The sequence below is a fragment of the Oratosquilla oratoria genome, chromosome 44 (genome assembly GCF_046742065.1).
Source record: "Oratosquilla oratoria isolate Oo_2021 chromosome 44, ASM4674206v1, whole genome shotgun sequence".
Lineage (NCBI taxonomy): Eukaryota > Metazoa > Arthropoda > Malacostraca > Stomatopoda > Squillidae > Oratosquilla > Oratosquilla oratoria.
In genome coordinates, this window is record NC_134820.1 from 8,275,988 (window position 1) to 8,291,804 (window position 15,817).

The 15,817-nt window shown below is 38.7% G+C and overlaps 1 protein-coding gene across 2 annotated transcripts in view; it reads left to right on the forward strand.

Annotated features, from left to right (window-relative positions):
- The first annotated feature begins 4,165 nt into the window (after positions 1-4,165).
- Positions 4,166-15,817, forward strand: part of LOC143022219 (chromosome transmission fidelity protein 8 homolog) — a 29,689-nt gene continuing 18,037 nt past the window's right edge. The window contains exons 1-2 of one of the 2 annotated variants that reach the window (XM_076180328.1): positions 4,166-4,206; positions 13,581-13,698. In XM_076180328.1, the coding sequence (XP_076036443.1) occupies positions 4,181-4,206; positions 13,581-13,698 (144 nt within the window). In that variant the 5' untranslated portion in view covers positions 4,166-4,180. Of the gene's footprint in view, positions 4,207-4,479; positions 4,620-13,580; positions 13,699-15,817 lie in introns of those variants that run through there. The other variant, XM_076180329.1, reaches the window with a different exon arrangement.

Here is a 15,817-nt window from a genome sequence, read left to right on the forward strand (position 1 = left end):
TGGAGTACCGCTACTACAACGTCTCCGTTCGCGTTGGTGACTTCATCAGTCTGGGTTGGACCGGCTAGGGAAGCAGACATCTCCGGTGTGGCCGGTGTCGGCGGTTGAGGCAACGTCACCACAGTGTCTTAGACTGCTAATACAGCAGTTGAGCAGTAGCCGTCACTCAAGTCAGGTCAACCGGGTAGCTACTTCAATTAGTGATATGGCGAGTGGTTGTGTTACCGTGTTCAGCACCGATTAGGTACAATCTCTACTTAGTAGAATTGAAGCCTTGGAGGATGCTGTAAAGTGCCTTAAAGAGGAGAATCGAGTTCTCCGCTCGAAGGCCCAAAATACGGAAGACAAAACTAGCTATGAGCTTGGATGGAAAACGGTGAAAAATAAGATGCGGAATAGTGGAAAAAAGTCCTCACCAGCCCCGCTCGATTGCAAGAACTCGTTTCAAATACTAGCGGGTCTAAAGGAAGATGAAACAAATGAAATTCAAGAGAGGGAGGGAAGGGCAGACGCTGAATCCCTGCCCACAGATAAGATTTTGGTTGTAGGAGACAGTCAAGTGAGGTACTTAGACAAGGCTTTCTGCGATAAAGATAGGAAATATAGGACGCAGGTGTGTTTCCCCGGCGCGGGGATAGGAGATGTTAGAGATAGGATTTGAAGAGTGTTTAGTAGGGGAAGGTAAGGACCCTGTAGTTTGCTGAAGTGCCGGGGGCAATGATATAGGTAAGTTAGGGAGTGAGGAATTGTTTGTGCGGTTCTGGGATGCGCTAGACAAGATTAGAAACAGAGGAGGTGTTCCTATTGTATGTGGAATCCTTCCGAGGCGTACAGTTGGAGGCATGTGGCATTCTAGGGCTATTGCGATGAATTGTAGGCTGGCAAAACATTATAAGGCCAATGGATGGGCCTTTGTCGACAACTGGGACCGCTTTTAAGGTAGGAATCATCTATATACAAGGGACGCGGTGCACTTGTCGCCCAGAGGTTTTCGGCTCCTTGCTGAATCCCTTGAACGAGAAGTAGGCACCCTACATGTTCTTTTTCGGGTAGATTACGTGGGAGTAGGGGGGGGGGAGTATCGGAATATAGTTTAGGCAATAGAAACAACTTAGAGAGAGACTGTGAAAAGAATCACCAAAGCAGGTGGAGGGAAGATAAACTAAAAGTTTACTATACAAATAGCAGAAGCATAATTAACAAAATTGATTTTCTGCGAGGTAAAGCAAGTGTAGAGAATTTCGATATTATAGCTATTACTGAGTCCTGGATCAACATGGCTGATAAACATTTATTTCCGGAAATCGAAATAGAAGGATATACTTTTTTTCACAAGGATAGGGTTGGCAGGAGTGGGAGAGGTGTAGCACTTTTTTGTTAAAAATACAATAAACCGTATTATCAACAATTCGATTAAGGAAGAGGACTGTACAGAATCCATTTGGGTAGAGATTATAGGGAAGAATAAAAAAGTTAGTATTGGCGTCTTGTATAGACCTCCTAACTTCAGCATTGAGCAGACTGACCCCCTGATTCATGAAATTCACAGAGCGTCCCAGTACAAAAACGTTGTGATCATGGGAGATTTTAATTATAGAAACATTGGCTGGGAAATTTTAATAGGAGATCAGGAAACAAAGAAATTCCTAGATGTGGTGCAGAATAATTTCCTAAAACAAGTGATTACCGATCCTACGAGGAGAGAAAATACTCTGGACTTACTTTTAACTAATAATGAGCACCTAATGAGTAACGTAAAAGTGGGAGATAGTCTAGGCTCTAGCAATCACCAAGAAATGAGATTTGATATTATTTGGGAAGAATTAAAAAGTACGAATAACGTCCAAGTGCCAGACTTCAGGAGAACAAACTTTGACAATATAAAAACCTATTTGAAGTTGAATATGAAATATCATGCAGACGTTTCGGACATTGTCGAGTCTCGGTACGTGACCGGGGGTCAGGTCATGGTCAGGGGTCGGGTCACGGAGGGTAATATGCATACCTTGGGTCAGGTCATTCTGGGGCGAGTGCTCAACAGACAGGTCAGCGATTTGGATGAAATGTATAGCAATCTAACTGATTTAATTATTAATGCACAAAATATATTTATCACCCTGAAGTCAATACGGAAAAATAGTAATACTCCCAAATGGATGACGGACAGATTGAGACATGAGATCGGAATGAAAGGAGGACTTTACGTAAAGATAAAAAACGGGGAAACACACCTTGGATAAAGATATAACGAAATGGCAAAGCTGGTTAAAAAGAATATACGTACAGCGAAACGTAATTATGAAATTAAAGTTGCTAGTCAAGCAAGATCCAACCCAAAGGGTTTCTTTCATCTCTACAGAACAAAAAATAAAGAAAGAATTGGACCAATCAAAAACGATGAAAATGTCATGATAGAATCGGAGGAAAAAATGAGTGAGGAGTTTAACAATTATTTTCTATCGGTGTTTACTAATGAGAGGTTAGATAAAGTACCTGACTGCGATCCGATTTTCAGAGGGGATGAAGAAAGTAGTCTGTCTAATATCAGCATTGGTAAAGTAGAAGTAGTCAAGCAGATTGAAAGACTTAAAGCTACAAAATTTCCGGGTCCAGACGATTTTTTCCGAGAATGCTAAAGGAGTGTAAATTTGAAATCTGCGACCAGTTAACTGAAATATTTAATAAATCAGTAGACACTGGTTTTGTGCCTACTGCTTGGAGGCAAGCAAACGTTGTTCCTGTTTATAAGAAGGGAGATAGATCGTCTATATGCAACTACAGGCCAATCAGTTTGACATCGGTTATAGGAAAAATACTTGAATCAGTAATAGTAAATAGACTCAGAGAACACATCGAAAGATGTAATTTAATTCGTGATTCACAGCATGGTTTCTCCAAGGGCAAGTCATGTGTGACTAATATTTGATCCTTTTACACTAAAGTATATAAGGCGTCAGATAATAATGATAACTACGATGTTATTTACCTTGACTTTAGCAAAGCGTTCGACAAGGTGCCACACCAGAGACTACTAAATAAAAACAAAGCCCATGGCATAGGAGGAAAAGTGTTAGAATGGATTAGAGCTTGGATTAGTAACAGAAAACAGCGGGTCACTATAAATGGAATAAAATCTAGGTGGGGCAATGTTACTAGTGGGGTCCCCCAGGGCTCGGTTTTGGATCCCTTGTTGTTCATTATGTACATAAACGACTTAGACGACGGGATAAATAGTGATGTTAGTAAATTTGCGGACGACACTAAAATAGGGCGCCTAATTAGGTCAGGAGACGACGCAGAGATTCTGCAGGATGATCTTAACAATTTGTTCACATGGTCGGTGAAATGGCAAATGAACTTCAATATCTCAAGTGTAGCGTGTTAAACGAAGGGCTATACAACCCCGAAGATAGATACAACTTAGATAACACGCTTTTAGAGAAAACTGAGTGCGAGAGACTTGGGAGTTCTAGTGAGTCCGGACCTCAAAACCAGGAAGTAATGCATTAGCGCCAGGAATAAAGCTAACAGAGCATTAGGTTTCATTGCTAGGACGGTAACGAATAGAAGTGCAGAGGTAATTACTCAACTCTATCTAGCGATAGTTAGATCCATCCTTGACTATGCGGTACAGTTTTGGTCTCCGTCCTACAGAATGGACATGAATTCACTAGAATCAGTACAGAGAAGAATGACCAAAATTATACATGAACTCAGAAATTTACCTTACGAGAAGAGGCTTACACTCTGGAAAGACGTAGAGTGCGGGGTGATCAAATAGAGGTGTTCAAGTGGATCAAAGGCTACAAGGGTGATGCAAACAAGGTCATCATATTAAAACAACAGGGCAGGACTCACAGTAATGGTTATAAACTGGACAAATTTAGATTTAAAAAGGAAATAGGCAAGAATTTGTTTACTGATAAGGTGGTCGACGAATGGAATAAACTAACCATGTAGTAAGCGCTGAAACTATCAGTTGTTTTAAGAAACGATTAGACAACTTTATGAATGGGGATGACTGGTGGTGATGGATACGGAGCTGCCTAGTGTAGGACTTATGGTCTCTTGCAGTCTCCTTCATTCTTATGTTTATTCCCGAGATCGTTCCCTGCCAAGTGTTTATAACCGCCGCAATACAAGCCATCACTAAGATGGCAACGCAACCAGAGCAGCGACAATGCGATGTTTACTGGATGAACTGATGTGAGCCTTCTAATTTACATTCTAGCTCTGTGGGAAATCCTTGCTAGAATGACTGAGCAGGACCACAATTGAAATTAGTTTACATGTTTTTGTGTTATCCTCGGCAATTGTAGTTATTTCAAACTATGTGTTCTTTTCATTATCTGCTCTTCTTGTACATCGATGCAATGCCAAATAAACTTCCTTATTACCTGATTTAGTTTTCTTGAAAGTGGCGTTCATAAAAACGTAGCAGTTGACTTTACGGATATACACTTTTAATTTCATCGATGACAAAAACATAACAAAACCCCCTGAAAGAATTGGCGCCTTTGTAAATAAAATTTCAAGGTTAGAGATCATACGATACCAAGTACGTTTCATATAAGTTCATCATTCACCCTCGACATAAAGATGCAGATACCAATTAAGATGTAGGTGTAAAGTGTGGAAATTTAGACAATTCACGAATCTTTAATATTATATTTTATTTCATTTGGAAGATTAGAACATTAATATGTTCTATAATGTTGATTCATGTCCAGAATTTGAATTCAACTAAGATGTTTTTTCCAGATTTGGACATCAGTTATTTACATCGTGTTCTGGTTGCTTATCAAGGTGCAGATTTGCCTAGTTTTTGTTTTACTCAAAACTACGAAAGCCAACATCATAACATGTAATAAGACTACTGGAACACTGAATCAAACCACAGTCAGACTGACAGTGTAGTTTGATTCAGTGTCATATATTTCATTGACTAGCAGTGTCACGGTTAGTCAATGAAATATATTTTTGGATAGTGTAATTTTCAAAGGTAACTATTGCCTAGTAGGCATTCTAAATCTAAGGTAGCTTATATAATCCACTATATACACACATATGTGATATGTACATATGAATGTCATTATTTATTTATTTTTATATTATTTATTTTTTATTTTTTTTCTTGCATCATAGCATGATGACTGTGTTGGATCAGCATCCCAGTCAGTAAATATAAAGTTATTTAGGAATCCCAGCCAATATTTGGCAGCACTGAACTAAGTATATATTTTTATTTATACCAAGTTAGGAACTCATGCAACACCTTTGATTATATTATTCAAGAAATTAAGGGCAGTATTTATAGACTTGAAAGTTAAAATCACTGTGAAGTTTACAGTTTTACTCCTAGATATTTAAAGTTATGTCAAGGTTTTCCATGAAATTTCTTAGGGTACATTTAAAGCTAGAAGTTGTGTGTGAGGGCTTCCAGCAAAAATAAGAATATTAATAATGAACAAGATGGTAGCACATAACTAACTAGATCATCAACATATAGAAATGACCCTCTTCATCAATCATTTTCTGGACACATTAGTCTAAATCTTGTATTCAATAGTCAGCATCATGAGACAGTCTCATGATGCTTGAAAAATGAACGCTTCCTGTGATGTCACTGAGCAGCAGATCGTGCCACGGGTAGTTTTTACGAAAATGATTGTAGTAGATAATTTTTTTGCAGCAGTTGACATGATAAGTTGCAATAAGATGAACAAGTTTTTGTGTAATTTATTTAGCTATAATAGACCTTGAAAGGCTTAATAAGTACACTCATGCCTCGATTTAACGGACTAAAAGGGGGGAACACCGGTCCAATATACCCGATTGTCTGAAGTTTCCGATACTACTGTATTTCAATGATTACGTTACAAAAAAATGAGGAATGAATACAGTACGGTACTTTTGCTTAAGCAGACTATCCAATCTGTTAGTGTTAATACCTGGGATCTGGCCCAAAATTTTCACCCCAAGAGTACCAAGTCCAAAATTTTTATCAACCGAATACTTCAGCGAATATTGGGTAAGTTGTTCCTTTTGTTTACGAATATCAGACACAGTTTGTTTCTTTACTCCATATTCATCACATACCTGCTTCACCGACACTCCACTTTCCAACTTTTTAATCAACTCAAGCTTCTGTGATACTGGTAAATTGACTCTTTTCCTCTTTTCTACAGGATGTACAGGTGCCATGGTTAAAAAAAACTGTTGAATTATTTCTCAAACAACACACAAAACAGGGCCAAAAAGGTAGAAAAACACGGACCAAACAGCTCCACGTGTTCCGGCACAGTTGTAAACAAAGCGACCATAGGTCATCTGGCGGTCAACTGCGGAAACATCGGATCGCGTCCGGTCGCTCTGGACGATCCGGAAGCTACAGATTTTGTCTGTTGCATCCGAAATCTGTTAAAGTGAGGTCCGTTAAATTGAGGTATGAGTGTACTAGAAATTAGGGTATTATTTTAGTTGTGCACACCTACACAATATAGCAATAGAAAATTAAATATTAATTTTGTAAATTATAATACATGAACATAGTATGAGATTTTCTTGGTGGAAATAAAGAAAAAAACCTTGCTACAAGCAAATCTACTAATGAACAAAGCCACTAGGATACAGTACAGACATGCTGTCATCTGTCCAGTCCAGTGACTGTCAGTTAGATGATGGCTTTCATGCTGTGGACCAGGTGTTCTCCAACTCCAGGTGACATTGATAAACACTGTTACAAAGGTAATAGGGCTTCCTTGGACTTTATGAGAGAACATGGGGTTCTGCCGTTGTCTGTTAATTGCTGGAGGTACAGTAATAATCAGACCATCAGCATCCATGATGATGATGATGACCCAGATGATCTTTAGAATTTGAGGTACTGAATTACTAAATATAGGTTAGGTTAGAATAGATGAATTTATCATCCTTTCATTTCTTTGACCTCGGCATCTATCAAAATAAACATGGTGTATCATTCAACCACCGTGATTTTGTTCATTAGTAAATTGGTTTTAGCAAATTTTTTGGTATTGATTTTTGCCAAGAAAATTGCATATTTCATTGATGTATTATAATTTACAACATAGGAGGGAGGGAGGAGGGTGGAGAAGAGTGGAATATATGGGAAATGAAATGGGTGGGAGTGATTTCTATGCCTTTTTCTTTTTGGCTAACCCCCGTGTAAGGGGGAAAAAGCCTTTGGTATATGTATGTATGTATGTATGTATATAGGTGTGCATAACTAAAAATTTACCGGAATTAGATCTTTCACATCCAGGTAAATAGAGCCAAAGGGGCACGGGGATATGGAAAATCATGGATGTGTTGCAATGACCCCCCTCCCCCAGATGAACTTGACATTCGTTTAATCCACTCCTTTCATCTTATTCATTAGATATATATACACTGAGTAAAAAGTAGAATATAAAACATGAAAATATATTTAATATTGTGTTACAATACTGCTCCCTGCCCTTATTCTTGAGGATAGACAAGGTGTTGGGTGGCATGTTGTATTCTTGTAAGGTACCAAAAAATTGACTACCTTACTCCATTTTGATGATGATTTAATTTCTTTTCAATTGTCAGCACAATTTTCCTCTTCTTTTGGAACAGCAGACTAATGGTGTAAATTGAGAGAATTTAGACATAGTACAAATAATAAATATATATACCAAAGGCTTTTTCCCTCTTAAAAGGAAGGTAGCCAAAAAGAAAAAGGCATAAAAACCATTCCCACCCATTCCATCCCTAAATACATTCCACTCCCCTCCACCCTCTACCCTCCCTCTTATCTTGGCACCTCATAATACCCAGAAAAAACATCCCCAGATATGGTGTAATTGGGTACAAGAGGGATAACTGTACTTATCATTCTAGAAATTATATTTCAGTGAATGTATACTGGGTAGGTTGGAATTAACCCCTTCCATACAATGATGCCTACGTAGGCATCATGAGGTGTGTATTTACCTAGTTGTATTACACGGGAAGGGAGCTATGCTCATGGTGACCCGTCTTTGTATCTTTCAGCATCAAGTTTTTTCTTAAGATCTTGAATAGTATTTGCATACACTGTTTCTTTATCTAAGTTATTCCAGATATCCAGCACTCAGTGTGGGAAGCTATTCTTTTTCCAATCTCTTCTATAGTTATTCTTTTTGAGTTTCTTTTCATGACCTCTTGTTTTTTCATATTCATTTTTAGTAAATGACAGTGACATGGTTTGGACACATGGAAAGAATGAGTGAAGAAAGACTAGTAAAAGAGGTATGGAAGGCAGATGTGGAGGGAGTGAACATGAAAGGACGTCCTAGGATGAGGTGGATGGATGGGGTGAAGGGGGCTTTTTGGAAGAGGGGAATGTCTGTTGAGGAAGGATGGGAGAGGACAGAAGACAGGGGTGAATGGAGAATGTTTGTATATGGATGATGTTGTGATGCATGAGGTGGAATGGGCAGGGGGATGGGGGGTGAGGTAGTATGTGTGAGCAAAATTTGACGCAGCCTGAAGGGATTTCTCCCCGTCTTCTCCTTTATGCATGGAGGGGACGCCGATTTAATGAAGCAGCCTTGCTGTGGATGTGCTGTGTCTTGCAACACTGCTTCTGACCCAGGGCAGTGGACAAGGTGCGGGGATGACCCGTCATCCAGGAGGTGCTAAGATAAGAGGGAGGGTGGAGGGGTGTGGAGTGTATTCAGGGATGGAATGGGTGGGAATGGTTTTATGCCTTTTCCTTTTTGGCTACCTCCCTTGCAAGGGGGAAGAAGCCTTGGTATATGTATGTATGTATTTTTAGTAAATCATTCCTATCAAGGATTTCCATTTCTATCATGATTCTAAATTAGTCAGTAGATCACCTCTTTCTCTTCTCTGCTCCAGTGTTGGTAGTTCCAGTTTCAATAATCTTTGTTCATATGTAAATTTGGAAAGAGCTGGTGCCAACTTTGTTGTTGCTCCCTGTATTCTTTCTAGTTTCCTTATATTATTTAGTACTGGGTGTCCATAGTGTCACTGCGTATTCCAGTTTTGGTAAAATCAATGTAACTAATATTTTTTAAATAATATCTTCATCCAAGTAATCAAATGCCACTTTCATTGACCTTAATAGGTTGAAGGTTTCACTGACTATTTTGTTTATATGTTTATCCAGTGTTATGTCTGCTGATTATTACTCCAAGGTCCCTCTCCGAGTGCACTTTTTTGTTTTCTTCTTCACCAATTTAATTTTTTTTTTAAATTCTGTGTTTACTTTTTCCAAACTCCATTATGCTACACTTCTTGATATTGAAATTCACTTCCCACTTTTGAGTCCATTTCCAGGTTTTGTCCAGGTCTGATTGTAATGAATCACAGTCCTCTTCTGTTCTTACTTTCTTCAGTATTTTTGCATCATCTGCAAGGAAATTCATATAACATTCAACTCCTTCATCCATGTCATGTATATGGCAAACACAATTGGAGCCAGCACCAACCCTTGTGGAGCACCACTAATCATTTCTTCCCATTTTGAGTATTTGTCTCTAATTACTACCCTCATTTTTCTCCCATTCAGGAAGTCTTCCATCCATTCTAATAATTTACCTGCAATGCCACCTATGGAATCTAATTTTCTTATTAATTCTTGTGTGGTACTTTATCAAATGGTTTTTGTAGGTCTAGATAGGCACAATCTGCCCATCCATCCCTCTCTTGTATTATATCTGTTAGTCTCGAGTAGAAGCATATCAGGTTGGCGTCTTGATTATATTTATTTTATAGTTGTAGCTGAGGAATCCCCATATTCTGTGAACTGGTTTAATAATTTTTTTGTGGTTATTAATATTCAGAGTGAAAAATAACAAGTAATGCAGCTGTAACTTTATATTTTATGATGTGAATATTGTGGTGCATCATTGAATCATTGTACATCAGGTTGCTGATGCTGCCCATAAGAATTTGACTTATACTGATGAGGTATGGTACATTTTTAGAAGTGCATAACTGTGCAATATGACATTAAAAAATTAGATATTAATTTTGTAAATTATAATACATCAAGGTAATATAAGTTTTCCTTGGTGGACATCAATAACAGAAAAAGTTGCTAAAAGTGATACACTAACAAGTGGAGCTGTGGCAGGTGCTTGAAATACCATCTTTGTTTTCACAAATGCAGAGGTCAAAGAAATTAAAGTATGATAAATTTGTCTGTTCTAATCTAACCTAACTGCATTTAGTAATGCACTCATCAGGGTCATCGTCTATTAATACAAAGATGGCATCTCAAGCATTTGCCACACCTCCATTTGTTAGTGTATCACTTTTAGCAACTTATTCTGTTATTGATTTCTGTCAAGAAAAATGTATGTTATGTTGATTTATTATAATTTACAAAAATTAATACTTAATTTTTTGTTACTACAAGCACCTGGCTTTGCCAGCCATGGCTTTGTCATGGGTGCTTGGCCTGCGGCGCTGCGAGGGCTACGCCCACGTTTTTTTAATGTATGGTTTGGTTAATAAAAGAGAAAAATCCATATAGGTTTTTATTCAACATCAGTAATCAGTAATAACAACATCTTTGGACATTTTAGGTCTTTTACGTGATGGAGTCCTTCCAGTTTCGCCTTCCGAATCATCACTGCCATCATTGTCACTCCATCTCTTGACCGCCTTGATGATGATGTCTTGCCCCTTCTTCACTTCTTCTTGCCCCTTCTTCATTTCTTCTTGTTCCTTCTTCTTGTTTCTTTTCCAACACTTGAAATTTTTCCTTAAACTTTAAGTCTAACAATTCCTCTAAATCTTTCTTGGAGATCAATACTTGTTCACTCGTTTGGAGCATACAAACGCTATATATGACATATCGAGATAGTGCATCTGATAGTTTCTGTGGTCAGTTTTAGCACCGTTCTTCACAAAATTTGAGTATCTGGCAAAGTAGTGTTTCATAAAATTGTCGGAAGCCACGTCCTTGATATCCCCGTCAAAAATCTCTAATTCGTCAAACATTTCATCACAATATTTAAAGTCTTTTAATTCCCGTAGAGTGCTGTTAAATTTAAGGACTTTTCGATGAAACTCTCTTACCGACCCTTTGGTAGTGAAAGATTTGACTTTAGCATATAGAGCGGGGAATGTTTGACTATGTTCGATCCTTAGCTGGTAAAGATACCGTCTATTGGACTGCAGGACGGCTTTTGGAATTTTTTTCTGATCTGTCACCCATTTCCAAAAATGGCGTTGCCACTTCTTCTTTATGGCATTTCACCGGTCAACCGCTTGATGACAACGTGTGTGGCTTAATAAGTGCGAAATACCTTTATGTGAGTGTACTCTGAGATGGAGACACGGGTGTCCCCGTTTTACCGTAGGGAGGGTTAGGCATTGAGAGACCGAATTGACACCTGACAAAGTTTATTTTTTATTGTATATAGATATCGTGTAGATATGCGCTTCTAAAAAAATACCAGAAGTACTGCCTGGACTATGGGAATATATGACTGATTTGGTGAGAGATGTGTTTCAGAGTGAAATAGAAAAAAGCAATTTGTCTTTTGGCATATGTGTGTATAAGTTTCATTAACCCCTTCCATACGGTGATGCCTATGTAGGCGTCATGAGGAGCAAGTGGGTACGCGAGGATGCTGACGTCGGCGTCTTGATTATATTTATTGTAGTTGTACCTGCGTGACCCCCATACTCTGTAAACTGGCTTCATCATATTTTCTATGGTTATCAAAATTCATGGGTGAAAGAGAAAACGTTTAATACAGCAGTGACTTTATTTTTTATAATGCGAGTATTATGACGCAACATCGCACGTCTGGCAGCTAATGCTGCCTGCGAGATTTTGGCCTGTATTGAAGGGGTTAAAAAAAATTTTTCCTTTGATTCTTTTTTTCCCCAAACCAGTTCTGCTAGTAGAAGACTTTGCTAGTCTAGTTTGATTTTTTTTCAGTTGTCTTTCCTTAAATGAAAATTTCTGTTGTGTTGAGGCTGTGTAAAATGAATATTTGTAGGTCATGTACTCTGTAATGGTGAGATTTACAGTAGTGGGAATATGTAATTCTCCTATGAGAATGGTAATGATAATTGTTGCTTCAAGCTTCACTGACCCAACCTGCAACCCAACAATGGCTGGCAGTGGTTCTTGGGTCTTCCAACAGATCTATGGGAAGAAATGGAGGTGCTAAGATAAGAGGGAGGGTGGAGGGGTGTGGAGTGTATTCAGGGATGGAATGGGTGGGAATGATTTTATGCCTTTTCCTTTTTGGCTACCTCCCTTGTAAGGGGGGAAAAAGCCTTGGTATATGTATGTACGTATGTATTAGTTTGGGACATTCTGTGTCACTGGCTAATAGTAGTAGGAGGAGGGGGTGTCACTGGGTTATAATAGTAGGAGGAGGGGAACATTTACCAATTGTCAGCTCACCATATGTGAAAAGATTGAGGAAATACAGTTGAAGTTGATAGATCTTGGACCCAGTCTGGAGAGCAAGTGTCAGCCCCTTGGAACTGCACCTCTTGATGAAGGTGAGGGTTTTGATGGGTTTTGAAGACAGGTAGCAAGGTGTCACACAGCAGTATCACAATGACAGATTGTTATAAAGGAGATTCTATGACTTTATCTCACAGGACCACCACATGTAACCCATTATTGGTCCCTGTAATCCTCAGAATGTACCAAGTAGTTACAATTTTTATTTTTTTATTTTTAGAATAGCCATAATTATTATCACTGCAGTTTCATTGTCATATGCTGTTTTTTATAAAGTCACAATATAAAGAAGGATGCTTATACTGTGTCCTTAAAGAAAGTGGCAGCAGAATTTTAAGAAGTAACAATGTAAATCTTATAGGTGAGGTGGAATTAACTTTATATTAAATAGGTGACTTTTAAAAATTGCATTCTCTGAACTCTGCCTTTAAAGATTTGATAAACTACAGTCTATAATAACAACAGCTCCACTTCTTCATTTAATGTCATTACAGTCTTGAACATATTGCTATATGTTCAGGAGCCATTCTACATAAGAGTGAGTATAGATGGGTATTGTTTATTGCTGCATGTTTACAAATGTGGATCTGTACTTAACAAAAGAGATGCACTCTGATGGATAGGTGCATGGATGGATGGAGCTGCACTGTGAGCATGTAATCCTCCTCTAGGGTAACATGGCACTTGCAGTGTACATTTTTTTCTAATTGTTGAGATTAATTAAACTTTTTCAACCATGTAAAAATGAAATCATGGTGTGGTATTCTTATAGAACACTCAGAACCTTTCTTTAGGCTTTATTTGACCGAATTACATCAACACAGTCTGAAAACAAAATAAAAAGGCTGTATAAGAAATTATACCCATTTCAAGCATACTCATTGACATGTACAATTAATTTTATAAAACCCAGATCACCAACTATGGGTGAATAGATTATGTGTGATGAGGACCAACTGTAAATATCAAGCATTTATCAAAGACATCTTTGATTATAGATACTTTAGACATGTACACTTTAATGAACTTATCTGAAATTTTGATTAATTATTTATGTGTTTATTAGTACTAAACTGTTAATCTATTTCAGTATTGGGGATGATGGTTTGCCACAGTGGGTATTGGTGGAATTGCAAGGTGACTTAACATCACGAACGGAGCAGGCTCTTAAGGACAAATTTATTGGAGATCTTCATTACACCAGACAGGTAACAACACATATGTTGTCATTTATGCAGGTTGAGCTTGTCCTCGTAGAACTACTGCTTTAGGGGCTAAAATACATCGCCTGACATCAAGTAGAATAAACATACAAACCAACTAATAGTGGTCCTTAGACACTCCCATAGATCTCTAGGAAGAAACTTTGGACTGTTATTTGTATTGTAGTTGTGTAGGACTGTTTCTATATCATTAACATATAGTAGTAGGTGGATAGGAGTTGTCATTCCTTATATGAAAAGGAAATACAGTTAATTAAATATGAAGTTTATGGAGACCTTGGGCCCAGTCCAGATCATAGAGATAAATGTCTACAACAATGAGAAGAAATGATTAACAAACCTCTTAGTTGGTAGACAGGGCAGAATAATGCAAAGCTTCCTCTTCATAAGTTATCTAACAACAGATTCAAATCACAACACCAAAGCACTCACCTACACTGATAACAGGACAAAAATAACAAAATAGCTGCTAAGAACACCCAAGCCTTCTTAAACAAATTAGAACAATGGCTTATAAATAATAGGATAGAGGCCTCCTCTTAAAACTCATCAGTAACATTACTAAATCTAGTCAATCTTGAATCAGAGAAACATCCACTAGTAAAGTTGAATGGCCAAACCCTTCCATTGGAAGTACATACATATACCAACATCTTCCCCCGTACAAAGGAGGTAGCCAAAGTCAAAGGTATAAATCCACTCCCACCCATTTCATTCCCATATACTCCACTCCCATTCACCACCCCTCCCTCCTTTCTCAGCTCCTTCAGTATCTAGCCCACTGCCCTGGGTCAGAAGCAGTGCAGCAAGATACAGCATATTCACAGCAAGGCTGCTTCATTAAATCAGTGACCCCCCTTCTCCAACCCCTTATGCAGAAAAGAGACGACGGGGAAAAATCCCTTTGGGCTGCGTCAAAATACCATTCATACATACTCCCTCACTCCCCCATACCCTACCCACTCCCTTCCATGCATCACAGCATCATCCATACACAACCATTCTCCACTCACTCCTATCTTCTGTCTTCTCCCTTCCTTCCTCAACAGACATTCCCTTCTTTCTCAATGCCCCTTTTACTCCATCTGTCCATCTCATCCTTGGTAATCCCCTCATGTTCACTCCCTCCACCTCTGCCTTCTACACCATTCTTACTAATCTTTTTTCACTCATTCTTTCCATGTATCCAAACCATCCCAATACTCTTTCACCAACCCTATCTCCCAACTCCCTTTCCACTCCCCGTTCTCCATCTTGCCTCGTTTCTCACTCTATCCAGCCTAGTAACCCCTGCCATATTTCTCAGGTATTGGATGATGATGTGATTGCATGAGGAGGAATGGGCGGGGGGGTGGGGTAGTATGTGTGAGTAAATTTTGACGCAGCCCGAAGGGATTTCTCCCCGTCCTCTCCTTATATGCAAGGGGGGACGGAGAGGGGGGGTCGCCGATTAAATGAAGCGGCCTTGCTGTGGATGTGCTGTCTTGCGACACTGCTTCTGACCCAGGGCGGTGGGCAAGGTGCAGGGATGACCCGTCATCCAGGAGGTGCTCAGATGAGAGGGAGGGTGGGAGGGGTGTGGAGTGTATTTAGGGATGAAATGGGTGGGAGTGTTTTTATGCCTTTCCCTTTTTGGCTGCCTCCCTTGAAAGGGGGAAAAAGCCTTGGTATATATATGTATGTATTTCATCTCAAACAAATTTAGATTTTTCCTCTTTTATGTTCCATGTTTCTGCCCCATCCAGTGCTGTCAGCACAATCTTCATATACACTTAACCCTCTGCTATCACGCCTTCCACTATTGCATTTTATTGCTATCACACATACTTAAAAAGCTGCACATATGTCTATATTACACACAAAATTACTGCTATTGCATGCCTGTCATTCAAAAACTCATGTGATAGTTGACTTTTTCCAAATACTTTTATTAAGAAATAGTTCTTCACATATTTCCCCAATTGCTGGTGGTCAAGCAAGCTTTACAATAAGTTTGATGTTGTTCTCTTTATATTATAGCAATTTTAATGTAATTTTGATTTTTATTAGTATCTGGCCAGTATATTGGTGGGAGTTCTAACACTTGATTTCTTAGTTTCAAGTG